Source organism: Choloepus didactylus, chromosome 2, assembly GCF_015220235.1.
Source record: "Choloepus didactylus isolate mChoDid1 chromosome 2, mChoDid1.pri, whole genome shotgun sequence".
NCBI lineage: Eukaryota > Metazoa > Chordata > Mammalia > Pilosa > Megalonychidae > Choloepus > Choloepus didactylus.
The window spans coordinates 54,597,017-54,623,174 of NC_051308.1; the positions used below are offsets into that span (position 1 = coordinate 54,597,017).

At 48.2% G+C, this 26,158-nt stretch overlaps 1 protein-coding gene across 7 annotated transcripts; it reads left to right on the plus strand.

Moving 5' to 3' along the window:
- The first annotated feature begins 875 nt into the window (after positions 1-875).
- Positions 876-25,359, plus strand: RAB7B (RAB7B, member RAS oncogene family). 7 transcript variants are annotated; one of them, XR_005213148.1, is made up of 7 exons: positions 876-985; positions 7,565-7,632; positions 8,156-8,282; positions 8,974-9,189; positions 14,927-15,052; positions 23,179-24,463; positions 24,499-25,359. XR_005213148.1 is itself a non-coding variant. In XM_037811949.1 (6 exons), the coding sequence occupies exons 1-6, from the start codon at positions 1,480-1,482 to the stop codon at positions 23,257-23,259; spliced, it is 648 nt and encodes a 215-aa protein (XP_037667877.1). In that variant the 5' UTR covers positions 1,385-1,479; the 3' UTR covers positions 23,260-25,359. The 7 variants fall into 7 exon arrangements, 1 of the variants encoding a protein (XP_037667877.1); XR_005213144.1 differs by having other exon boundaries at positions 898-985; positions 7,452-7,632; XR_005213142.1 differs by lacking the exon at positions 876-985 and adding an exon at positions 1,385-1,509.
- The last annotated feature ends 799 nt before the right edge of the window (positions 25,360-26,158 follow it).

A 26,158-nucleotide genomic window follows, 5' to 3' on the forward strand; every position in this document is an offset into this window, starting at 1 on the left:
CTTTTGGAAGCAATATGGGAGTGTAGGGGTGCACCAAATGGATTACAGGCCTGAAGGGGATCCCTTGGGATCCAATGACCCAGTTAACTTGGGCATGTCTAAACTCACTTTGTTTCTCTTTTATCATCCAACCATAATTACCCAAGGTATGGTTCCAGGCAACTCAAAGAGATACCAAATGTAGCCCCATGGTAATAACATTTTAAATTGCTGTAGTCTAAGTAATTCAGGTTGGGTCACACATGCTCATCTGAGAGGGCTGGGGAGATGTCAGAACTTGCCTCCCATCTCACATGTCTGGAGTAGGGATGTGTGTGCGTGTGTGTGAAAGAAGGGGAGGGGTGCAGAGAAGGTGCATGTGTGTGTACAGTGAGCACAAGGTGAGAGGACTAGAAGCTCTCCCTACCAGGCTGGGGTTGGGCGGGGGGGGGGGGGTGGTTACTGAATCTCTTGTGTGTCTAACAATTCAACAAACAGAAGGGCCCGTTTACTGGGTGGCTTCCAGCAGTAGGGGCAGAAGTTCCTAAAACTAGCTGAGGCTCTTCTCGGTGCCCACAAACCCGACATGTTACCCTGTAGGCCCTGTGAGCCACCCAGACAGAGCTGTGAAGTCCCCTTCTCCCACCCTCAAGCCTCCCACCCTGCATCCCCTCAGGACAGAGTCTCTGGTCAGCTAAATTTCTCATGGGCCCAAAATCCAGTGAGCTGTGAAGCTTAGCTTTTTCATCCCACCCCACCCCCTACACCCACACAGCTGAGGTCACCCCAGCCCAGCCTCTTTTGCAACTTTCCCGAGTCTGTGCATGAGAGGGAAAGGAGGAAAACTCAGAGGGAAGTGGCCTGGCCACAAAAAAACAGTTTTTTTTTTTTTCGCTCCCAAAGCCTTTTTTCCCTGGCCCGGCTCTGACTGTTGCTCCGAGAAGGGACCACGGTGCCAGAAAGAACTCCCCACTGCCCTTGGAGCCCAGGGTTGAGAGCCACAACTGTAAGTACTCTGGAAGGGTTTCTAGAGCCTTCTGCCTGCCTCAGCTGTTCTCGGGGCTGTTGGGTTTTTGTGTGGGAGGAGTGGAGGCAGGGGAAGCAGGGAGGGCTTAGAATCCGGCAGCTGCGGAGTTTAGATCTAGCCCAAAGACCCCCGCCCTGGAGAAAAGGGCCATGGCAGGGAGCCTAGCAGAATGGGCTTCCTGGGAAAGCTGGGGCCCAGCTCGGGGCTCTGCAGGGGCCGTCAGTAAAAGGCAGGCGGGCAGCACTGCTCCACACAATCTGTGGGGCCAGCCCCCAACCCTGAGTCCTTCAGGAGGGCTGAGTCCAGCTGGCTCCAGAGCCCCCTTGCCACATAGGGTACTTTCTGGGCTGGAACCATGTTGGCCAGAGGCTTTCATGGGGAAGAGTGAGGCCCTGGAGTAGGAAAGAGCCCCTACTGTTCCAAATCGTAAATCGTTCTCCTGGGTGGTGCTGCAATGGTAGCGAGCCGATAAAATGAGCCTGACAGACTGGATGGATGGACAGGTGGGTATTTATTTATTGAAGCCCCTGTGTTTCCAGCATGGGGTCAGGCCCTGTGAGGGTATAGAGAGGTGTGAGGCACTGCCCTGCCCCCGAAACAGATAATCTACTTGGGGAGCCAGGTACACAAAGAACAACAAAACACATAAAGAACACCAGCGCTGAGCCTCCTGGAAACCAAGGGCTGTTAGGTGCATTTACTGGAGGAAGCAGGACTAGACCTGCTCCGATTTAGGTGGGTTAGTCAGAATTCCTGGGAGGCAAATAAGTCTGGTGCTCCCAAGGTAGCCTCTTTGTTAAGACACATTTTATTCCCTAGACCATGAATTCCATTATTTTTCAGGGTGGATACATTTGTCATTTTCCCAGGTATGGGACAAGGAGGGGAGGTGCTGAAAAATGGAGAAAGAAGCGGAGTAAGATAGTATGATGGAGATGCAAAGGACTTGCTTGCTTCAGAATTCTCATCTGTCCCTGAGCACTTGTCTCCCCCATCCTTCCCATCAGTAGAAATGACATCTCACACAAGATTGTGCCAGGGGCCTGGTTGGGACCAGCGGAGCAGGGAGAGAAAGGAAGGGGGAGGGAGAAAGCAGAGCAGGCTCAAGAGTTCTTGGAGGACTGATCCCAGACCCTAAGGCTTTTTAATTCTTTTTAAATATTTTCCTTCCTTCCTTCCTTTCATTCTTCCTTCTTTCCTTCCTGGAGGGGGGCATCAACTTGGTCTTTCTTACTCCATAGGAACTGAGGTATTCTGTAGCTTTGGGAGATGGGCAGGTCCAGGGTCCTGGGCATAGAAGCGCTGCCAGGCAAGAGGGGGAGAAGAGTGGGTCCCATCCAGTGGGGAGTGAGTCATCTGTGGGTCCTGTTCTGTGGGCAGCTGGCTGAAGGCAGGGCCACACATTCCATGCCTGCTTTTCACTGTGACTTAATGTGCCCTCCTCTGGAGGATGACTCAGCCTGGCCTCTAGGAGGATACCCTGGCTTGAGGCTTCTGAGTCAGCTGGGTGGGCGGAAGGAGGCTAAAAGGAGAACAGTCATTGCCAAAGCCCAGCCAGGGACAGAGCCAAGAGGGCAGGGGAAGGGACTTCCACCACCATCTGAGTCTGCCTGTGCCTCCTGGGTGAGTCCAGCCAGTGTTCACCCCCAGGCTGCCCTCCCTTGCCTCTGAGCTCAGTACTTGCCCTCCTGTTGCCACCACTCACCTGGACCCAAGCACCAGGCTGTCTTTAAATAGCAGTCTCAGAGAGTTCCTGCACTTGTGGAAGTGGGCTGGGGGGATCTGCAGTTAGTGGGCAGCAGACTTTGAGAGTAAATCCAGGGGAGGGGGATCAGGGTGGGGGGAGGCTCCAAGTCAAGGCTGAGGTAAGTTTCAAGGATCTAGAAAAGACAAGGCTCAAGTAGAATGCAAAAAGAAGATTTCAGATATGTGAGGAGCTGGAATGTGGCAGAGGAACCAAGCATTTTTTGTGTAGCAAATCTGTCCTCAGTAGGAGAGGCTGCATGGGGACAGATTCTGGCTCCTGCTTCCTGTGAATGTGGTGAAGACAGCTCAGTGCTATTCAGTGAGTATCTGTATTAGTCAGGGTTCTTTAGGAAAACAGAACCGACAGGAGATATCTGTCAATATGAGATTTTATAAAAGTGTCTCACGCAACTGTGGGAATGCACAAGTCTGTATTCCATAGGGCAGGCAGTGAGCTGGCAACTTCAATGAAGGTCTTCAGTGAACTCCTCAGGAGTTGCTGGCTGGCTGAAGAAAAAAAAGTTTCATTCTTCTCCCTTAAAGGACTTCAACTGATTGGATTCCCTCATTGCAGAAGACACTCCCCTAGTTGATTGTAGATGTCATCAGCCACAGATGCAGTCAATTGACTGATGATTTAATAAACCAGCCTTCTGCTTTATTAACCAGCTATGAAATGTCCTTGCAGTAATGGTTTGGCCAGTGCTTGCTTGACCAGACAGTGGGCACCATCACCTGGCCAAGGTGACACATGAACCTAACCATCACAGTATCTGTCCATGGTTTTCTGTGTATTTATAGGAAAAGGAAATATATTTTAGGTTTACAATTGGGGTCATCCTTACAAAATGTCCAGTGACTTTTTTTACTTAAATTATCATATATATCTTTCCATTTCAATACGACATTCTTTTTCAAATTGCCTAGTATTCCAGAGTATGAGTGGATCATAGTTTACGCAGAAAGTCTCCTATTAATGGACATTTAGATTACAACAACGCTTCAGCAATCATCTTTGTCTTTGAGCATATGTGTATTTCTGTAGGATAGATTCCTAAAATTAGAATCTGGATGTGTGCATATTAAGTTTTAAGACTACCAATTCATAATCTGTCAACACCTTTTTCTGCCCATCAGAGTGGCAGTAATTTAAAAAGATCCATGATGATATGTAAGATATTTGCCAACACTAAATATCATCATGGATCTTTTTAAATTGCTGCCATTCTGATGTGTAGAAAAAGGTATTTTTAAAATTTACATTTCCTTCATAATTAGTAGGTTGGGTGTCTTTTCAAAGCTTGCTAATAATTTGTAAGACTTTGGTTGGTTACTTATTCATATTCTTTGCCCATTTTTATATTAGGATGCTGTCTTTTATTATCTATAATAAATAAAGCAATAAAGATTGCTTTATACATTATGTCTAGTGATCCTTTATTCTATCAATCACGTCTATTTTCTGCCCTTCCGGTCCCCTGCCCCTCTCGCTTCATCAGCACCATCTTTGCTGCTCCGTATCAAACCCACAACCATCAAGCCTCTGAGCCTCTGACAGGGGCTCAAAGTGGCGGATTGAGTGACCCTCATTCTAGATGTCCAGCCAGGCAGTAGAACCTAGAGGTGAAGCACGCTGGTCTCGGAGTTAGGCCTAGGTTCAAATCCCAGCTCCAAATCTGTGTATTCTTTAGGGATGAGCTGCTCAACTTCTCTCAAGTTCTGCTTCTTCAGTGGTAATATAGACAAAATAATAGTGTCAATCCCATAGGCAATTGTTGTGGCCAAATAATAGTAACAAAATAGCGAACATTTCTTGAACCCTGACTTTGTGCTAATAAATATAAGAATGTGTTAGCTCGTTTAGCCCTCACAGCAATATGCACATTATTTGCATATTTGCAAGGCGCCAAACAAATAAATGTTAGCTGATATTGGGAGAGTGACTGGCGTTGCAGCATGATTTCAAGGTGTGAACACCTTCCTCTCTGCCTGGCCTTGGGAACCTTGATCCCTGTGGTCAGGCCTGGCACGATAGCTCCTTTTTGCCAACCCCAGTTCCCTCTGCTCCCACTGCACCTCCTTGCCACTTTGCTGTTTTTCTCTCCATCTCCTCCAACTCTACTAGGATTCTGTTGAGGTTGAATCTAGCATTCTAGATTACTAAGCATGCAGATTCCGTGGGTTCAAATGCAGGAGGACAGGAGGCAACGTGGCACAGAAGAGCAATCTCTGGCTTTGATTCAAACCCAGGCTCATCCATTTACTATCTGTGTGGCCTCGGATGAGTTTCGAGTTACTTAGTTACTCAGAGCCTCCGTTGTCATCATCTCCTAGAGTTACTGTGAGGATGACCTAAAGTAGAGCACTTTGCTGGATGCACAGCTCATTGCAAGTGCTCAACCAATTCTAGTTCCTTTGCCACTTCTCCCCACCTCCACTTTTTCTCTGACACCCTTTCTAAGACATTGCACTGGCTTTTTAAGTTAAGTTAGCGTGGAGAACCAAAGCCTTTAGAAAAGAGGTCACTACTGCTCCCAATCCGTGTCCTAAGGGGGAACTGGTGCTTAGAAATCTGCACCTTTCAGGAGCTTCTGAGCCACTTCTCCCTCAGCTGGTTTCCCGTGTGGACGGTGACACAATTGCAAAATGCCCAGCCCAGATTTACACCTTGAATTCTCTTCCTCTGCATGTCTGGGGCATAGGAAGTCTTTGCTAAATGAATGAATGAATGTAAGGATCTTGGTCTGATATTCATGACCCGTCTTAATTTGTCTACCTCTCTGGGCTTTCCTCCCTCCACACCTTTCACTGAACCCGCCTCTGAACCAATGCATCCACCTTCTCCACTCACCAGAAATCATTCTGGTCCCTTCTGTGAAATACCACCCCCAACCACATGTCCCATTTCTTCTGGGCCCAGTTCAAATGCTGGCTTCTCCCTGCTCTGAAACCCCCCAGCTTTCCCTGTGCTTCTGTTGGGGCACTTCACACTTTCTTTCTGCTGTCGTTGCTCTGCCCCTGCACTTTTCCCCTTGATGACTTTCTGGGGCCTATTCCCATTTGTCATCTTTGCATCCCTCCCAGTGGCTGGTATGGGGCTTTGCCTGTAGTAGGCACATAAGCATTTCTTAAGTGAATGCATGGACCACTGAGAAGATGTCACCCACCATAAGAACCCCAGCTTTCCTGAGTTATGGCAGAAGGTCCAGCACCACCAACGCTGGCTCCTGGGTCAAACAGCTCTCAACAGAGCCTCAAGTCACCTTTGGTCCACGGCATGGCTCAAGAAGATAACTAACAACCCAAGGCCTCCAGGGGTCTCCTGCTTTAACTTTGTGGTGACTAAGTGCCCCAAGGCAATATTCTGGTGTCTCAGTGCACCTCAGGAGATGAAGCGCTGAGTCTATGGGGCCCAACTAGCTCTATCTCCAGTTGGAAAGCCAAAATTCAGAGAGAGGAAGTAACTGGCCCAAGCTTACACAGCGGCATAGTAAAAACTAGGACCAAGGCTTCAGGACGTCCAATTCAGAGCTTTTTCCCAGTACCAGAGGAAACACAAGCTGGCCAGTCTTTGAGACCTCAGCCAAAATCAGATTGAGGTTTACATGCCTAGTGCATCCAAGGATAAAAGACCCAGGAGTCTGAATAATGTATATGTATGTGTGTACATAAAAGCCAGTTAAGTACAGTCCACTGTGGCGGTTTTGCTTGATCTTGTTATAAAAAAAAAAAATACACATGCACCTATCTGTATCTATATCTATATACCTGTATCTATATATGTGTGTGTATGTATATGTGTATATATATTGTTTTTCTCTTACAGGAATGAGGCATATTTATTATTTTTTAAATGGAACATACTAAACAGCATAGAAAAGAAAAATCGTGTAATTTCCTACCACCTAGAGTTAATCACTTAAAATTTTGATATGTTTCTTTCTAGATTCTTTTCCATGCAAGTAGAAATCCATTTCAATATTTGGGTCTTTGCTGTGTATACAGTGTAGTATTTTCTGTCTTTCATTTAGATCCTATGACATGAGCATTTTCCATATTATTATATTTTCAAAAAGTTCATTTTACTGACTGCTTAATAGTTCATTGCATATCATGATTCATTTAATCACTTCTTTGCTGTTGGATGTTTATAACCAAAACCGTGAAGAACTTCCTTGATCACAAATCTTTTCCCTCATGTCAGATTATTTCCTTAGGACAAATTCCTAGAAGTGGAGGGCAGGAACATTTTTAAGGCTCTCAATACTTGCTGCCAAGTAGCTTTCCAGAAACCATGTACCAATTACACTCCCACCAGCTGCATTAGAGAAGAGCCTTTTGATTCTGCAATTGCAGCAACACCTCGGGCTGGGGGAAGGGCTCTCTCCCATCCAAAGCCTCCCAGGCAGTCCTGACAATGAACCCCTTGTCCTACCCCTACCCCACCCGCCCTGTCTCCCTCCCCCACACTGCCCTCCATCTCTGGCTCCAGGCTGAACTGCCTGTGAGGCTTCTGTTCAATCCCAGTCCAGCTGTCTTCTTGGAGCTCCAGGCTCCCTCCAAGAACAGGGTTGGTAGAGTTGAAGGGTGAGAGAGATGCCTGTCCTCCGGGGCAGCCATCCTTCCAGCCTTGGGGAGGTCACTAGGGGAAACGCAGGGAAGGGTGTGTCAGGGTTGCTGAGTCATTTGCCTCTTTCAGAGACTAAGCCCACAGCAGTGATCTGCACATCCGAGAAGGGAAGAGCAGGGGCCAGCCTCAGTGACAATGGCCACAGGACACTCTAGCCAACATGTGGGCTTGTTTCCCTGCAGGCTCTGAAGCCCTCCATGAATCCCAGGAAGAAGGTGGACCTGAAACTCATCATCATCGGAGCCCTGGGGTAAGCCAAGCCCAGCTCAGGGTTTGGGGTTGGGAACTAGTCTCCTATCCAAGGATGGTGAGAACTTTTGGATGTGTTCCCACTCCTCATGGGTCTTTTCTTGATTCAGGGTGGCACCAGGTGGGGCATCATACCAAGGAACAGAGCTTGGTTGGGGGAAAGAAACTGGGAGTCAGGAGACATGGTTTCTGGTCCCAGCTCTTCTGTAACTGGCTGTGTAAATTAAGCAAGACACTTAGAATCTATCTGCCCTCCCATTTCCTGCCACGCATATCCTCAGGAAAGATCTTACCATGGCTGTGGGGTACTCTGCTCTCTCCACCCCTCTCTGCTTACTTTGACTCATCCCTACTTCTAGAAACTATTGCCCAGTTCCTTGCTACTCGGAGTGTGGTCTGTGGACCACAGATGTTAGAGATGCACAATCTCAGGGAGAGACAGTGGCCAGAGGGTCATGAAAATGTTTTGAGAATGGTGTGGATGTGTGTGCATGTTCACATGTGTCTGATTTGTTTTTCCTCAGTGTGGGAAAGACCTCCCTCCTTCACCAGTATGTGCACAAGACATTCTATGAGGACTACCAGACCACACTCGGGGCCAGCATCCTCTCCAAGGTTATCATACTGGATGACACAACTGTGAAGCTACAGGTGAGCAGCCCTCCCCTCTCCTCTCCAGCATTCATAAACCTGAAAGTTGCCCCACACTGCCTGGACATCCACTCACACAGCAATGTGTACCAGGATCTAGAATGGTCTGGAGATGGGCAGCCAGTCACAACTCATGGGCCAAATCCAACCCCCCTCCTGTCTTTGTAAATTTAGTTAACAACCAGTGGTTTACTAATTGTCCATGACTGCTTTCGCACTACTACTACAGCAGAGCTCAGTAGCTGCCACAGAGATTATATACCCTGCGAAGCCTAAAATGTTTACTATCTGGCACTTTACAGAAAATTGCTGACCTCTGGTCTAGACAAAGTATACAAATCCAGGAGTTGAGAGACCCCCTCCTATTGTCAGGTTCCCTGACAATCTTGGCAGGTGGCCTCATCACTCTCAAGGTCCAAATTTCCAAATCTTTCAGATGGGAGTAACAATCCCTGACATCATGGCCCAGGGGGAAAGTGAAAGTTCAGATGTAAAAGTTTTTCCAGGATGTTATAAAAAGGTTTGTAGTGTACATCTTGAAGGTCAAGATGCTGGTATGTGCAAAGGACCAATGAATCTGTGCCAGAGCTTTCTGCTCCAAGAAAAAGAAGCTATGATGAGAGGTGATCCACTTGGGCACCCCTCCAGCCATTCATCATGTCCCCATGTGGCAATTGCTCTTGTCCTCCAGATCTGGGACACAGGTGGTCAGGAGCGGTTCCGCTCCATGGTGTCCACGTTCTACAAAGGCTCTGATGGCTGCCTCCTGGCCTTCGATGTCACCGACCTGGAGTCCTTTGAAGCCCTGGATGTCTGGCGGGGTGACATTCTGGCCAAGACTATCCCCGTGGAGCAGTCCTACCCAATGGTGGTGCTGGGGAACAAGATTGATCTGGCAGACCGGCAGGTACTGTTCATTCATTCATTCATTCGTTCGTTTAGCAGACTTTATGTGAACACCTACTATGTGCCAAGCACAGTGTTAGGTCCTACACGTAGAGCTGAATCAAGCCCAGTCCTTACTCCAAGAAGCTCATGATTTAGTGGTAGAGACACTTTAAAAGACAATTACAATAATGTAAATGCAATGATAGAGATTCACTTTGGATATATAGGAACCACAATGAAGAAAGGATTCCCTAGAGGAGTGTGTTCCAGGTTGAAGAACCAGCATGAGCAAAATTATAAACAGCATGATGTAAGCTGAGGACTGAAGGCAATTTTGTCTAGAGGCAGGAAGTGGAAGAATTAAGGCATCAGAAGTAGGCAAGTGCAGGAGTTGGTGGAGTTTGAATTAACTTGTAGAACAGCTTCTCTACCCAAGAGTGAGGTGGAGGGTCTGCAGTTATAAATTCTAGAATCCACAGGTTTTATGGGGAAGTAATCATCTTTTTATAATTAGCTTAAGCATCCTCTGGGTCATCTGGCTAACCACGTTGTAGCTGGTCTGCTGCATGAGCACAGTGATCCCACTTGGGTAGGTGTTTACCATGACAGTGGCATTGACTAGAGCTATTTTAATCATTGTGTGCTAATGAGAAAAGAATAGAAGTAGACTTACTTTGTAAAAGATGTGCTTATGCCAAGCAAAGCCCATATGACAACAGAAAGAACTGTTTGAACAAAGTTTTCGTAGTGATTCAAATAGAGAAAAACAAAAAAGTAATGGAGGAATTTAGTCATCATGTTTGAATGAAATTTTCACAATGGCTCCAATAGAGAAATTGATAAGAGAACTGAGGCACCAGTTGGTACAATGGAGTATGTCGGATGGATGGATGGATGGATGGATGGATGGATGGATGAGGGAATGGTTGGGTGGGTGGATGATGGTGCTTCCAACTGAGCTAAAACCTAAGACAGTCTACTGTTACAGAGAAAGAGGAGTTTGGTTTTGGGCATACTGAGTTTGAGGAGGTTGTAGAGCAACTGGTTGGAGATATCCAGCAGAATTTAGAATACAGGAGAATGAAACTTCAGAGAAGACTGTGTGGAAATAGATATCTAGGCATCATCAATCCTATGGTCACTTCAGGTTATAAACCCAATCTTAAGTCTATAAACATGAATATCCAATCTCATAATAATCAGACTCTCGGCTTCACTCAAAGGAAAGTGTCTCCCTTTCTCCCATTGGGGCCTGCTGCAGGAAAAATCCTATGGTCCAGGAAGGGGAGTATATGGTCCTTTGAACCTTATTGCCAATTTCATGTGCCCACACCTCCTCCCCTTATCTGGGTAACTCCAGATTTTGACCCTATCAGGATGAAACAAGAAGAGGGAGAAGAGGTCAGGAAAGCAGGAAAATTCTTATTTAATTGGTACTGTCATAAGGTAGTTTCATGCTGTCTGGGTTAGCAGGTGTTTCAAGCTGTTTTTTCCATATGTCTCCTCTGAGTCCTTAAGAAACCTCCACTGGGAACGTTTGACTCTACTGCCCATGACAAGGGTCTCACATTTTCTTCAGTTTGTACTCTCCCTAATTTTTCAGCCACACACTACCCCATTAGGATCATTCCCTCCCTCCAGGCAGTCCTCTTGATGGATTTACCACAGGTACCCTCATGCATTCTGGCTTCACTGTCAGGAGCAAGGGTGACTAGTTCCCAGTGCAGTCTCTTGTCACTGTCTCTCTCTGTTTCTGTGTCTCTCTCTCTCTGTCTCTCTCTCTCTCTCTGTCTCTCTCTCTCTCTCTCTCTCTCTCTCTCTCTCTCTCTCTCTCTCTCTCTGCCCTGTTGCTTTTTGCCCTAAATTCCTCAGGTGTATGTCAGACAGAAGTCCACTGTGTCCACCAAACTCCAGGTGACAGAAAGTAAACTTTCCAAGTGATCCGCTTGAAGCCCTCTCTTTGGGCTAGAGATGAAGCTTCACCTCCTCCCCCTTTATGGTATACCTACAACACAGCTCCCTCCTAAGATATCCTCTCTAATCCTCCTTTTACAGCCTTTTTATATCCTTGCTGTGGGTTTTAGAGACATCTAATAGGTTCTTGGCCATGAACTTTTAGAAAGGAAAAAATCCAGGGACAGACTGTCCCAATCCACTTTATATCTGACATCTATCAGATCATAGTGCCTCTGCCAAAACTGCCATTTTAACACATTGTTTCTTATGTTTGTAGGTTGTAGGGTGAGATGTTAAGGGAGTTGAAGACTGAGAACCTGAATTTTTCTTGGTGAAAGAGGATCCAGCTTCTGTGGAGAGGGAGGAGACTTAAGAACCATTTGAAGCTTTACTAGTTACTTTTGAGAGAAATGGGTGTAGGACTAATTAAGGACAAGGATAAGAATTGATGAGTGACACAAAGGACTCAGCTTAAGTAGGAGTCGTGGATTTGAGTGGCCCCTGCAGACTATTTTTCTCCAGCAGGACTTAGTGGGAGAAAAGCCAGGAACAAGGGATCTGGGACTAAGGTTTTTCCAGACAAGAGCAGCAGCAGGACAGGGGTGTGAGGGTACCAAGAAATTATGAAGGAAAGAAGAAAGACAAGGAGAGGGTTGGGAGGTCAGAGGGTGGGGTGTCAGAGGTCAAAGAGCAGGGAAGAGGGAGTGAGAGCATGAGGAAGTTGACAGGAGAGGTTTCACAATTTCTAAAATGATGAAAATGTAACCAGAATTGGAAGAGAGAAATGAAAAGTACAGATTGGATAGGTTTCTTCCCAGAACAGCTTTCTGGGGTTGAGGGGGGAGAGGTGAAGGAGATAAAAAAATGAATGTTAATTTGCAAACAGAATCTCAACTGATATTTTGGAGTTTGTATCCAACCACTCCATACAAACCAAACAAAGAGTGCGGGAAAAGGAGATGAAAAACCAGCACCAAGGCAGGCCAGCGGGAGGGAAGGGGAGGCTGACATCTGTAAACTGTGGCTGCAGGTGTGTCTTCTGGCTCACTGCTGCCAGGCTCGGTAATCTTGGGTAAGTCCTGGCACCAGTCTGGGCTTCTGCTTCTCATGCCATGACATTTAAGAACCTCCCTTCCTCCTGGAGAAGCAGTCACTTTATTTCATTTTATGTCACTTCAACTTTTTGCTGTAACTCCTGAGCACCAACTATGTGCTCACTAAAATGCTGAGCCCCTGGCAGGGGAGCAGGATATAAAGAAGGAAGGAGCAATGAGAAATGCCCTCAAGGATTTATTCAAAGATACGGTGACCTTTGGGCTCCTGAGATGCTATCAAGGTATAAGGTGTTAATTTCTAATGATTATTTATCTGTGTGTTATTAGTAAGGATAATAATAATCAGTAGCCCAACCATCCTTGATTTTTTTCTCCAAATATTTCAGGATTTTCACCATGCTGCAGGGCTTCTTGGGTACTCACCAAGTCTTGGGCACTCTGCTCCACAGGAGGGAGCATTCCTGGCCAAATTAGGGGTCCTTCCTCCCAAAGGCAGGAGAACTTAGAGATCAGACGTCAAGATAGGGCCTGTCCTCTCTCTCTGGCTAAGCCAACTTGAAAGGTGAAATCACTGCCCTCCCCCCTACGTGGGATCAGACACCCAGGGAAGTGAATCTCCCTGGCAACGTGGAATATGACTCCCAGGGAGGAATGTAGACCTGGCACCGTGGGACGGAGAACATCTTCTTGACCAAAAGGGGGATGTGAAAGGAAATGAAATAAGCTTCAGTGGCAGAGAGATTCCAAAAGGAGCCGAGTGGTCACTCTGGTGGGCACTCTTATGCACACTTTAGACAACCCTTTTTAGGTTCTAAAGAATTGGGGTAGCTGGTGGTGGATACCTGAAACTATCAAACTACAACCCAGAACCCATGAATCTCGAAGACAGTTGTATAAAAATGTAGCTTATGAGGGGTGACAATGGGATTGGGAAAGCCATAAGGACCACACTCCACTTTGTCTAGTTTATGGATGGATGAGTAGAAAAATAGGGGAAGGAAACAAACAGACAAAGGTACCCAGTGTTCTTTTTTACTTCAATTGCTCTTTTTCACTCTAATTATTATTCTTGTTATTTTTGTGTGTGTGCTAATGAAGGTGTCAGGGATTGATTTAGGTGATGAATGTACAACTATGTAATGGTACTGTGAACAATCGAAAGTACAATTTGTTTTGTATGACTGCGTGGTATGTGAATATATCTCAATAAAATGATGATTTAAAAAAAAAAAAAAAAAAAAAAAAAAAAAAAAAAAAAAAAAGATAGGGCCTGAGGATTCTTGCTCTGCTTGAGTTCAGCAGCTCCTGGGAGCCTGAGCAGGCAGAGCCTGGGAATGGGAAGTGGGGGTGTTATCTGAGCTCCCCAATGGCCCCAGTCTCTGCCCACCAGTCACAGGCAGTAACCTCACAACACAGTGTGGGTGGACACCAGAGGCATTGCGAAAGGAGGCCAAGAGACACTGGGCCTGCTGCCCCTCCTGGAGCCAGGGAAGCAAGGACCAAAGATACAGGGGACCACGATGGTGTCCCCAGAACCTGCAGGAATGAGGGAGGTGACTTGATGAGGGGCAGTCTCTGATCTCTCCCTGGCTGTTGCTGCCCTGGTTCTGGGCCTTTCTCCATGAAAAAGACCTCGGTTCCCTTCAACAAAATGAAATAATGGTTATAAAGTACCAGCATAGCAAATGCTCAGTATATGGTCATTTCCCCTTCCCCCAAAGAATTAATTGGACAGCAAACTCAGAGGTACCAATTGTCTTTCCAAGTAACCCACGGAGCTGCCAAAGCATTTTCCAATCCAACATCCCCACACTGTGATCAGCCCTTTGTATGTATTCATTCAGCCTGTACTGACTGGCTCCCATGCCCCAAGCCAAGAGCTAAACTGGTCTTCACTCTGAGCTCAAGAAAACCACAGTCTAGTGGGAGAGACAGAAAAGGAGCACAGTTCTCATGCAGTGCCCTGCAGAGGGCAGCTGGGATGCCATGTGACTGCTGAGCTGAGCTGCAGCTGAGCTCTGCCTTTTCCCAGCTGTGTGACCTAAGGCAAGCCACTGGACCTCCCTGAAACTCAGTGTCCTTGCCTATAAAGTGGAGCTTTATATTAACAGTGTTATTGGGAAGATTAAATGAGTTAATATATGATAAAGTGTCTAATACATTATGTGGGACACTCAGGCATTTAGTGGGAGTTATTAACTGTTCCTAAGACTCTACCCCAGTGACAGGCCTCCTGGGCATGGGCCTGCTCAGCCAGTTTGGGGAAGGAAGTCCTTCCTCCCTGGCTAGTGTCTGCTACGCCCCACCCCCATTCAAAAGGTCTAAGGAAGGAGCCAATGGCAGGAAGAAGCTCCTGGTTTGGGTCTTAGGAAGACAGCATAGTGCAATCAGCTCTAATTCTGCCAGGTCTGTGTTCAGATCCCTGCTCAGCCTTGTATACACAGGGCACATGTCTTAATTCTCCAGGCCTCAGTCTTCTCATCTCCAAAATGGAGCTAACAGTACACTGCACACAAATTTATGTCAGCAATTTAAGAGTTAATATGTGTAAAGTTATGGACTCGTGGAAGTTTCTCAATAAAAGGGAGGCATAATGGTCTTGATGGGATGGTGTTGGGGATGGTGATGGTATGAGGATGATGATGGGGGATGTGGCATGGGGATGGTGATGACGGTGGTAATGTTGTGATGTTGGTGATGATGATGATGATACAGGAGGAGTGATCATTTCTTCCCTTCATCCAGGTGCCCCAGGAGGTAGCCCAAGGCTGGTGCAAAGAGAAGGATATTCCCTACTTTGAAGTCAGTGCCAAGAATGACATCAATGTGGTGCAGGCCTTTGAGATGCTGGCCAGCCGTGCTCTGTCCCGGGTGAGTGTCTGGTGGCAGCACCTGCCAGGGCTGCCCCTCAGGATGAGGGACCTGTTCGGTTTGCTAATGCTGCCAGAATGCAAAATACCAGAAATGGATTGGCTTTTATAAAAGGGGATTTATTTGGTTACAAAGTTACAGTCTTAAAGCCATAAGGTGTCCAAGGTAACACATCAACAATCAGGTGCCTTCACTGGAGGATGGCCAATGGCGTCCAGAAAACCTCTGTTAGCTGGGAAGGCACGTGGCTGGCGTCTGCTCTGGAGTTCTGGTTTCAAAATGACTTTCTCCCAGGATGTTCCTCTCTAGGCTTCAGCTTCTCTCCAAAATGTCACTCTCAGTTGCTCTTGGGGCATTTGTCCTCTCTTAGCTTCTCAGAGCAAAAGTCTGCTTTCAACGGCCGTCTCCAAAATCTCTCTGTAAGCTGAAGCTCCTCTCTCAGCTCCTGTGTGTTCTTCAAAGTGTCCCTCTTGGCTGTAGCAAGCTCGCTCCTTCTGTCTGAGCTTATATAGTGCTCTAGTAAACTAATCAAGGCCCACACTGAATGGGCAGGGCCACACCTCCATGGAAATTATCTAATCAGAGTTATCACCTACAGTTGGGTGGGTTGCATCTCCATGGAAACACTCAATCAAAGAATTACAATCTAATCAACACTAACACATCTGCCCCCACAAGATTGCATCAGAGAATATGGAGTTTTGGGGGACGTAATACATCCAAACTGGCACAGGACCTCAGGAGCTTCCATAGGGATAAACTGGGCACAGGTCACAATGTGGGTGGGACATGAGTGCCCGTCAGGTTAGTTAATTAGCTGTGGAATGAGCTCAATGGCACTCCAATTCTGAAACCACAGAATGCCAGAGCTAAAAGATGCCTTAGCATATGTAGTTAACAGTCCCTAAATCTGGCTGATAATTTGTGGAGTTTCTGAAAAATTCAGAGTCCTGTACCTCACCCCTGGAGATTCTAATTCAGTAAGGGTTTGAGATGTGATGATCTAATTCAACCCTCTCATTTTTTAATGCATTTTTTGTGAATTTTAACTATATACGTAACAGTGATAACTTTCAAAATACAGTCCAAGTAGAGAGCAAATTTCAAAGAATGCTATGGGTTACAGTTGACAATTTCAGTTATTTCCATTATTGTAAAATATAACATATTCAGAAGTGTTAACTTTCAAAGTACAGCTCAACAAGCAGTCATATAGATAATTTCAAAAAATGTTACGAGTTACAGTTCCACAGTTTCAGTTCTTTCCTTATTGTGAAATATAGGATATATACAGAAAGTTGCTAACTTTCAAAGCACAATTCAATGAATAACTATAGAGCTAATTTCAAAGAATGTTATAGATTAGAGTTCCACCATTCAGTTATTTCCTTCTAGCTATTCGGTATTTGTAATCCTTTGTTAAATTCTGTCTTATCTGTTGCTACCTCTTCCTCTCAATCTCCTTCTGCATCTTCAGGGGTGTCTAGGCAGTGAGCACCCTAACTTGTCCATATTGAAAGGGGGTGTCAACAGTATGGGGAAAGAGGCTGCATCTGATTGTTGTTCTTAAAGAGGCTGTTGCCTCTGGGTTTTAGGACTTGTCTGGTATAGGATCACTCTGGTGGATTTACATTTCTGAGAGATAAAAGTTAGTGAGTGAATCTTTTCATAGAATCTCAAATAGGGACCTAGGTATTTCAGAACTACTATTGATAAGAGCATGGCATACTGTGACCATTTGGGATGTCTAGCTGGAGCTTGCTTAAGAGAAACCTCCAGAATTGACTCTCAACTCTAATGAGATCTCTCAGCCAATGTAACCTTATTTTGTTACCTTTCTTTTCCCCCTTTTAGTCAAGTAGGCATTTTCAATCCCTCAATGCCAGGGCCAGGCTCATTCCTGGGAGTCATGTCCCACATTGCCAGGGAGATTCATTCCCCTGGGAGTTATGTCCCACTTGGTGGGGGGGCGGGGGTGTTAATGAATTTATTTGCCGAGCTGGGCTTAGAGAGAGAAAGGCCATATCTGAGCAACAAAAGAGGTTCTCTGGAGGTGCCTCTTAGGCATAATTATAGGAAGGCTTAGCCTCCCATTTACAGTCTTAAGTTTCATAAGAGCAAGCATCAAGTCAAGGACCTGACTTATTAAGTAGTGCAGCCCTCTCATTTTAACTGGCCCCATGCTGCCAAGCATTAAACCAAGGAAAAATATCAAACCTGCAGGAGTTGCTGACATCCTCCCATCAAAAAGATGAAGAGACATAGACCCCTTGATGGTCCAAAAAGCACATATTGAGTGTGTTGTACCAGGCATTGTGCAAGGCTCTGAGACCCCAGGTTTTATGAGGGAGACAGACATGCACAGGTCTGAGTACACTACAGACCTGTACAGTGGGGAAGGCCTTACTGATGGGGCCCCAGAGGAGGGACACACAGCCCACACTGTGGTGGAGAGGAGGGAAGGGCGAGTTGGGGAAAATTCTGGAAGGGTACCTGGAAGGAGTATCAGGGTTTTAATGCCATTCTGATGCGGAGATTTGGAACTGAAGAGGGTCCATGACAGATTGACACAGGGAAGGGCTCAGCGTGCTTTCTTCTGCCACATTTAATCAAGGTGGGTTTCTTGGAAGAGGGAAGAGGAAAATCTTGGCAATGACCTTTGAGTTGGGGAAATGAGCAAACGATGATGGGGAATGGGAGGCGTCCCCTCTGCAGAAGTGGCTGCCGTCATGGCAGGTGGCCCTGGGCTGCCAGCTGCTCTGGGGAGGAGCCTCCAATCTGAGGGTTGTCTGTGATGGACAGTGGCAGCAGCCACCTAGCGGCTGCCCAGGGAGAAGGCACATACTTGTCATCCTCACACCTCAGAGCCTTCATCTCCAGGTTTGCCTGCATGAATAATTCTCATGCTTTCCCTCGCAGCCTCCAGCCTTCACTGTCTCGTGATAGGGAAACTATGGCTTAGGGAGGCTGCATGACTTTGCCCAAGAGAACACTGTGTGTGTCTCTAGGGCAATGTCTAGAAGCAAGGTGTTATTTCCTAGTCAGTAAAGTTGGCTCTTAAATTACAGATGTGCCTGCTCATGCTATTTCTCCGGATTTATCTGAGGAATGCTATTTGACTTGGTATGGCAGTATGTGAACAACAGAAACAGAAAGCAATAATTCCCAAATGCTTAGCCACAGGGAAGCTTTTACCCCACAGCCAAATTGTCTGTGTATGGTTCACATTGGTCCTTTCTGGGGAAGGAGCATCCTTTATTCTTGAAATCATATGCTGGCGGTTAGCGTGTATCTCCTTCTGTAATGCGGTGGTGTTAGATAGCAGCTGGTCTGCTTGTTTTTGTTAACATCCTTACTTGGCAAAGGAATAGATTGGCGAGCCCATGTCAGTCCCCTGCATTTATGAGGACAAATTGCTAATCAGAGGTCTGGAAGTCATAGGTATGGTATCTGACTGCAGTATGTCATCAGATACCATACCTTGGTGCCTTGGTGCTTTTGTGTGCACTGTGGGAAAGATTCTGAACCTCAGTTTCCTCATCTATTAAATAGAACTAATTCAATTCAATAAACATACCTTGAGTTGTTGGGCTAGGGCTGGAGATACAGACTTCAGTGACTCCAAGGTCAGGTAGAAGAGGAGAAAGACATTCACAGGTAGATTGTCCTGGAGTGTGGCAATGCCATGGGGAGACAAGGCTGCCAGACCAAAGACACGGCATGCAAGCTGGGTTCTGAAAGACAATGAGCAGTTTGCAGGTGGAAGTGGTAGGTGTAGTGGATTGAACCATAATCCCCCTCCCCCAAATAGATATGTTCAAGTTTTAACCCCTGGAACCTGGGAATGTGACCTTATTAGGAAATAGGGTCTTTAGTGATATAATCAAGTCAAGATGAGGTCACACTGATTAGGGTGGCCCTAAATCCAATAACTGGTGCCCTTAAAAGGAGAGGTGGGTTGGAGACAAGGAGGTGCAGGGAAGATGTAGAGGAGAAGGCCATAGGAAGATGGAGGCAGAGCTGGAGGGATGCGCCCACAAACCAAGGAAGACTGAGGGCTGCCAGCACCTGCCAGAAGCTGGAAGAGGCCGGGAGGGCTTCTCCCCTTCAGGCTTGGGAAGAAGCTGACTTGTAGACTCGGAACTGTGAGAGAACACATTCCTGCTGCTCTAGGTCACCCCTTGTGGCACTGTGTTCCAGCAGCCCCAGGAAACTGATGCTGGAGGAGTGAGCAGTGGGGGCAGAGGGGAGAGAGAAGGCAGGGCAGAGGCCCAGCATGAATCCCGGGGGCTCGTGAGGAACCAACCATGGGCTCCGTCTGCCAGAGAGAGAAATGCGGCTTGGAGGCAGGTGTGGCGTGAAGATGTGGCAAGTGACAGCACCGCTGGTAACATCAGTGGGTGCCAGGCCCTGAGGGACCTTGTGAGCCTTTACTTCCTGCTGCAGGTCCGTGCTTTCCAGCCGGGACCTTGAAGCTGATAAATAGGCAGGGAGAATCCTGCTGCAGTGCCTGTGTTACTCAGAAATGTGGAGGAGAATCATTTCCACATGATTCTCCTGGGGTATTTTGAGGAGGTAGATGTAAGAGGTTCTGCTGTACCAAGAAGGGAAGTGCCAGACTGGTGCGGGCAGAGCTTGGTTTTTGGAATCAGTGAGAGTGGACTTTATTTGAATCCTGGCCCTACCTCTTCCTAAGTGCATGTCCTTGGGCAAGTCAAGCAGTCTCTCTAAGCTACCATTTCCCTACCTTTAAAGTGTGGATAAAATCTACCTCTTGGGGTTGTTGTGAAGGCTAAATAAAATAGCATTGTAGCAGAGAAGGCATTAAATAAAAGGTAGCTGTTTTATAATGGGAGCTATGTGTAAGGGTTTTCAGCAGGTGAGTTTCATGCTACAGAGAGAATGGGTTCCACATGGGTGCTACAAAGGTCCGGGCGTGAGAGGATGGAGATGGCAAGGAGGGGGTGGGATCAAAGAGACAGAGGAGGGAGAACTATCAGGGGCTGATGATGGTCAAATGTAGGAGAGAGGGAACAAGGAGCAGGTTAGGATGACGACCAGGTTTCTAACTTGGCAAACTGAGGGACGATTGATTAGTGATGCTGTGGTGAGAACAGAGAGGAAAGCACTGGCTTTGCAGGAGGAAGGGGTAGTGAGGTCCATTTGAGCTCACTACATTCAGGGTTCCTGAGTGATGGCAAGTGGCAACGTCCAGGAGATGTTGTGTGGCCCTGTCTAGAATTCTGCAGAAATCACAATTTACAAAGCATCTCTATCAAGACCCCAGAGTAGGTGCTCAGTTAATGTTTTGAAAAGAAAGAGGGTTGGTTACTTTAGTGTCCCAATTTGTCCACATTCTAAGATTAAGGTATTTTATAGGATTGTAGAGATTCCAAAATATGATTAAGAATGCCCTTGAAATTAAAGAAATTAAAGAAGAGACACACACTTGCTCTGGGGGATTTGAGATGAAGGGATTTTGCTCTTCCCAAGTTACCAGCACCACCCCTTCTGGTGCTGGTAGGGCCTGGCTCCAGCAGTATAAGCTGCAGTGTGGAGGCCCAGTTCCCTTCTGGTTAATTGGAGAGAGACAAGATCTCCAAATCTAGGAGGGAAACTGGCCGGCGAGTGGCTGCTCAGTGAAACTACAAGGCACATGACACATATTGGTCCTCAGGATCCAGGAGCAAAAGGCAGAGGTTTGAGGTGAGCAGACTGGGGTACAATTCTGAAATTATGGGTACGTCAGAACCACTGTATTACTTTATGGTGAACTAAACAAGTGGCAGAGAGGACCAGGGCCTGGAGAAGAGAATTACATAGACAGTCTAAGGAGGGCCTGCTGGCTACTTGGAATTTTTGCAGAAAATCTGAGGAGCAAGATGATACCATCATCAAGTGGAAATAATGTCATAAGTTGGAAGAGCTCAGGGTTGGTGGGGATCTGGGAGGGTGTGAACATTATTAGGTGAAGTGAATGGGCGTGAAGACCTAAGGCTTTGCCAGTGCAATGCGTGAGGAAGTTTCTCCCACCTACCCAAGACGCATTCAGTTTGTTCCTACGGCAAAAGTGCAGAGGAGCTCAGAAAATCCTTGCAGCTGCTCCAAGCACTCAGAAACTCCTTCCCAAAGTCTAGCGTTCCAGCAAGGTCATTCGTGTAGCTGGAGGGTGGCGCAGGTTTCTGCTGATGAGGGGCTCTGGGGCTCTGGATGCCAACTGGACCTTGCTCGTCCATCTGTGAGGTCAGCACACGCTCCCAGAGGACGAACCAGCAGCCCCTGCCCCTTCCATCCATAAGATCTGATTAGGAATGTTCCTGATCCCAGTCAAGGCCTCCCTGGCTTTCATGATGAGAGAGGGGACCCAGAAAGTACCAAATAATAAGAGAATCCTTTCAAAGGCCTGCCTCATTGGTGTAAAAAGGTACTTAAACAACAGTGCCCTACTGACCCTTGTCCCTCACTGAGAGGTTCAGAAATGTGGCACTTTTAACTAAAATTAGCTGAGTGGAGTATGGGGGCCCTGTAAACAGCAGAAGTGAGCAGTTTAGGGCTACGCAGGCCAGAGCCTGCACCCCAGGCAGGGGAGAAGTTGCTGCTCAGCCCCACGTCCTCTCTCAGGCACCTCTGGGGCAGGCAGCCCTGGGATGCCTTAGGGAAAGGTCTGTAAGCAGTGGCCTAGGACCCTCCCTAGGGGAGGAGAGAGATGGGCCACATCCCAGGGCCTCCAGGGGAGCACACCCTTATTCAGAAAGAACAGACTATCCCCACCCCCAGCACTAATCCTTCCTATAAAGAAAAAAATTCTAATAACTAGAAAGAATTTGCTAAAGAGACAGTCAAGGACTGTCATCTAGAAAGACTAAGGGTAGCTGATGCTTCTCTGACCCCAGGACCCTGCTGGGAAGGGGATGAGAGAGGGGGTTTCTCCAGGAAACAAAACTATTTACAGGGCTGAACCCCACACAGGCCCAGCACCACAGGCTCTGAGCCATCAGGGTAAGTTACCCCTCAGTCAGGAGTGGCAGTGGGTGATGGGGTGGCAGGTGACCTATATCTCCATTCTCTTGGGGGGTCGCCATCATCACGGTGCAGGAGGTGGGGCCTGACATCTCCCAAGCTCCAGGGTCATGGGCGTTAGGGTTTGGTTGATGTTCACCAGCTACCCCCAAGCATCCACCGGGTGCCCAGCCTGAACCTGGAGCTTGGGTGGGATCAAATCAGAGAGGGGACAACCCCTGACCCTGGAAGTTAGCCCCCTCAGGAAGCTCTGGTCCTGCTCGAGTTAATACCAATGTGCCATGAGTCACACAGCCCGTATTCCCGTGATTCTGCCCTACCCAGTGTATACGTACAGCTTTTATACACAGCTCACTTGCTAGCTATGGGAGGGGCTCTGTGGCTACCAGGAAAAGAGAGTGAAGAGATGTGATCCCTCTGAGAGGAAACCCTTCAGCCTGAGGAAGCCATCTCCTGAGGAAGGCCCTTCCTCCAGCCAAGGGGTGTGGAGTTCTAGGAGACAAGTGGGGCCAGCTGGATGGGGAGAGGGTTGTCAGACTCTTGGTGGAAGACAAGAGTTTGGGGGAGTGGGCAAAGAAGGAAAAAAGCCCAGGAGAAACACTTGAGTCCACCTTGGGGAGGGCTCCCTGGGCATGGGAAGGACAGAGGATTGACCTGACTTCCCCAGGTGTTGGAGTTGGCGGGAAGGCAGGTTGGGAAGTGAAAAAGGTGAAGAGAAGGTCAAGGGTAGGGGAACGTTTATGGCAAGAGTCTCCAGCCGAAATAAGGCGTGAGCTGTCATCATCCCTGCTGAGCTCAAGTGTCATCGCAGTTGTCCCCTCTGGAGGACGGAAAGTTATGGGACCTGGTTAGAGGTCAGGACATCTGGGCCCCTAACCCGGCCACCAAAGGGCCCTGAGCTCCTGGGAAGGGGCTGGAGGAGGAGGAAGGGAAGGGGGGTGGTGGGGAGGACAAATGGGGGCCTCAGTTCCCAAATCAATTCCCGATAGTGCAGTGGGGAGGGAATCTAAAGCCCGATCTCCATGGGCCTTTAAGAAACAGAGGGCAGGCAGTGCTCCTTGCATCTCAGGTGGAAGTGGACCTTGACCTCTCTTTTCCTTCCCCAGTATCGAAGCATCTTAGAGAATTACCTCACAGACTCCATCAAGCTCTCTCCAGAAGACCAGTCAAGGAGCGGATGCTGCTGACCTCCAGAGGCAAGGCCTGCCCTGGGGCGGGTCATCCAGGAGGACGGGGTCAGGGGCATGCCCCAGCCAGCCCGCCACTGCCTGCCCAAGTTCAGCAGGAGGCTTAGGCTTTGCCCCCACCGCGTTGGTGCTCGCCCAGAACGCAGAGGGCAGCGCCTGCCTGAGGCTGAGTGTGGTGCGGGCAGGCCCGGGTGAAGCCCTCAACTGTACAGCCAAGCCCTGGAGGAGTCACAGTTCTCCTTGCTGGCTCCGGCTTCCCTGCCACCACCTCCCAAACCCACTCCTGCTGCAGAACGCTCATCTCTGCAGACAGACCACCATCCCTCTCGTATTCTCCTGTGGACCGGCTCTCCTCACCCCTATCCCGCCACGCGCACACACCAAAGCCACAAGCTCAGCCTCGGATGAGGCTACAGCTCAGCTTCCCTCAGGATCCAAGGCCAAGGAGTGAGGGCCTGGGCTCAGCCGCTGGCAGAAGCTCTTCAGGACTGGGCCAGCCCCTGAGGGGGCCCAGGCAGAGGCCTAGGGGACTCTGGTTCTTTCCTCCTTGGGGGTGCTCAGGCAACTCTTGTAACACTCTGAGCCTGGGTTTGGTCATCTGTCAAGTGGCGGTGATATATGCCCTGCCTATGTCAGGGCACGCTTTCAAGGACCAGAAACTCCCCTTAAATCTCATTGCTCTCGTTGATATGCATGTATTTATTCCTTCAACAAGTATTTTTTAGTGTCTACTATGTATGATACACTGAAGTTCAGTGACAAAAAAGAAATAGACAAGGACCCTATTCTCCTGTAGCCTATATTCTGGTGAATGGAGGAGGCAATAAACACAGAATTTAAACAAATATTTTCAAATACCAGGTAAGTGCTGTGAATAAAGTGAAAGAAGATATGGGATAGAGAGAGACAGGGGGTGGGGCTGGGGTGCTATTTTAGACAGAGTGGTCCGGAGGGCTTCCCTGAGGAGGTGACATTTGACTTGAGGGCTAGAGCAGGAGAAGGCAGCTGCCAGCTGAGATCTGCAGGAAGAGCCACATCCCGGGAGAAGGACCAGCAAGGGCCAAGGGCCTGAGGCAAGGACAAATGTGCTGTGTTCCAGAGGAAAAGGACATCATTCACCTGAGGACTCAAAGCTGTTGTCCCAGAGACAAGGCACAGGAGGCTGGACTCCTTTCCCCACCCCCTGAACCAGCCCCCACCCGAGGTTCAGAGACTTACCCCAGGTACCCACCCCAGGAGGGGCAGAGACGGGCTCCTTGATGCGGTGCTGATCTTGGCCACCAGAGGGCAGCAGTGCTCCTTCCCTTCCAGGCTGAGTGGGAAGTGCACAATCCAGGGACACTTGAAGAGCGAGTGTTTTCATTGTGCTGAAGCTCAGTTTGTTTGCAACCTCTGGGCAGGTTCAGCCCTTCCAGATATGTTGGGCAAGAGAATCCCAACTTCTTAAGCCTCGCAAGAAGTGGGCAGAAACTGCAACCTAAGTGTTTCAGACAAGAGATCGACATGGATCTCGCTATCAGCATTGGTGACAAAGAGCAGAATGCAGGGAGGCATTGTGAGATCTCCAGACAGCACTGGAAGGGTTGGCCTGAAGGGGGTGGACAAGGCGAACTCTTAGGGTCTCCCCTGGCGAAGTCCATGCAAAGAAAGGGTGCTGGGGGGTGGGGGCAAGAGGAATGCTGTCAAGAGCCTCACAAGTTATCAGTGACTCCCCAAAAAGGCCCGGGAGGAGGGCGTTGGCCTCAGGGAGTCAGCGGGGAGCTCATAAGGGAGTTTGGGGAGCCCCTTCTCCCCATGCCCAGATCTGGGTAGAAGATGCAGCCTCCTGTGCACCGGCCCAGAGCTGGCACCGGAGCAGGCTGGGCTTGGGGCTCACCTCTGTCCCTGTGTCCTCCAGAGCTCCCAGAGATGAAATGGCACTGCTCCCTGGGGTGGCATTTTGCTTGTCACACAGGCTTCCTGGGAGTCAGACTGTGGGTCACAACATGTCATAGGTGGGGGCACGGGTGTGTGTGGCAGTGTGTGTACCACAGTGGACACACAAACTGCTTCTGAATGTGCACAACAAATAATAAATGTGTCCTTTTTGTTTTTATCCTTCACGGTCTTTAGTTTTTAACTTAATAAAATTAAAATTAAAATAAATAAAAAACATGTCCTCGTAGTTCAAAATTCAAAAGATACTGAAGGGCAGGCAACAAAAGGTAAAATGGGGCCAGCTAGATAATTTGCAGGGCCCAGTGCAAAACGGTAACACCTGGCCCCTTGTCTAAAAATTTATTAAGAATTTCATGACAGCAACCACAGACATCAAACCAAGTGTGGGGCCCTTGGGAGCAGAGGTTGCCCCTCTGGAAGCTGGCCCTGAGTCAGCAACTGAGTTTTCAGCATCCTCCAGAAAGATGGAGCCCTGGCCAGACCCACCTGGGCCTCAGTTGCAATGCAGCTTGAAGAAAAAAGATGTCATGCTTGCAAAAAAAAGCCCAAGATGTTGAGATTTAGACCCAGACCCAGACCATACAGATCACACCTTCCATCAGGGGTGAGGACAAAATGTTCCAAATGCAGATGGAGATTGGGGGGCTGAGGGCCCACTGCATCCACCCCGTCACGGCCAGGGATGTGCTACCCAATCCTTGGGCAGAGGGAATGGAGCCGGCAGCTGACAACCGGGGGCTCTCCCTGTGGGCCACCCCCACCCCTGAGTCTGAGGCCTACCCCCAGCACACACCCCAGTAGGGACAGGGACAGGCAGAAGGTGGCAGCCACGGAGTCCATTGGAGCCTGGCTGGGGGCTTTGGGCAAGGCTTCTTGGAGCCCCTTCATTGCAGTTCCTTCAGGGAAGAGGACCCCAATCCGACAAGAGCTCTCTGGCTCGGGCTGCTCTGAGGGGCATCTC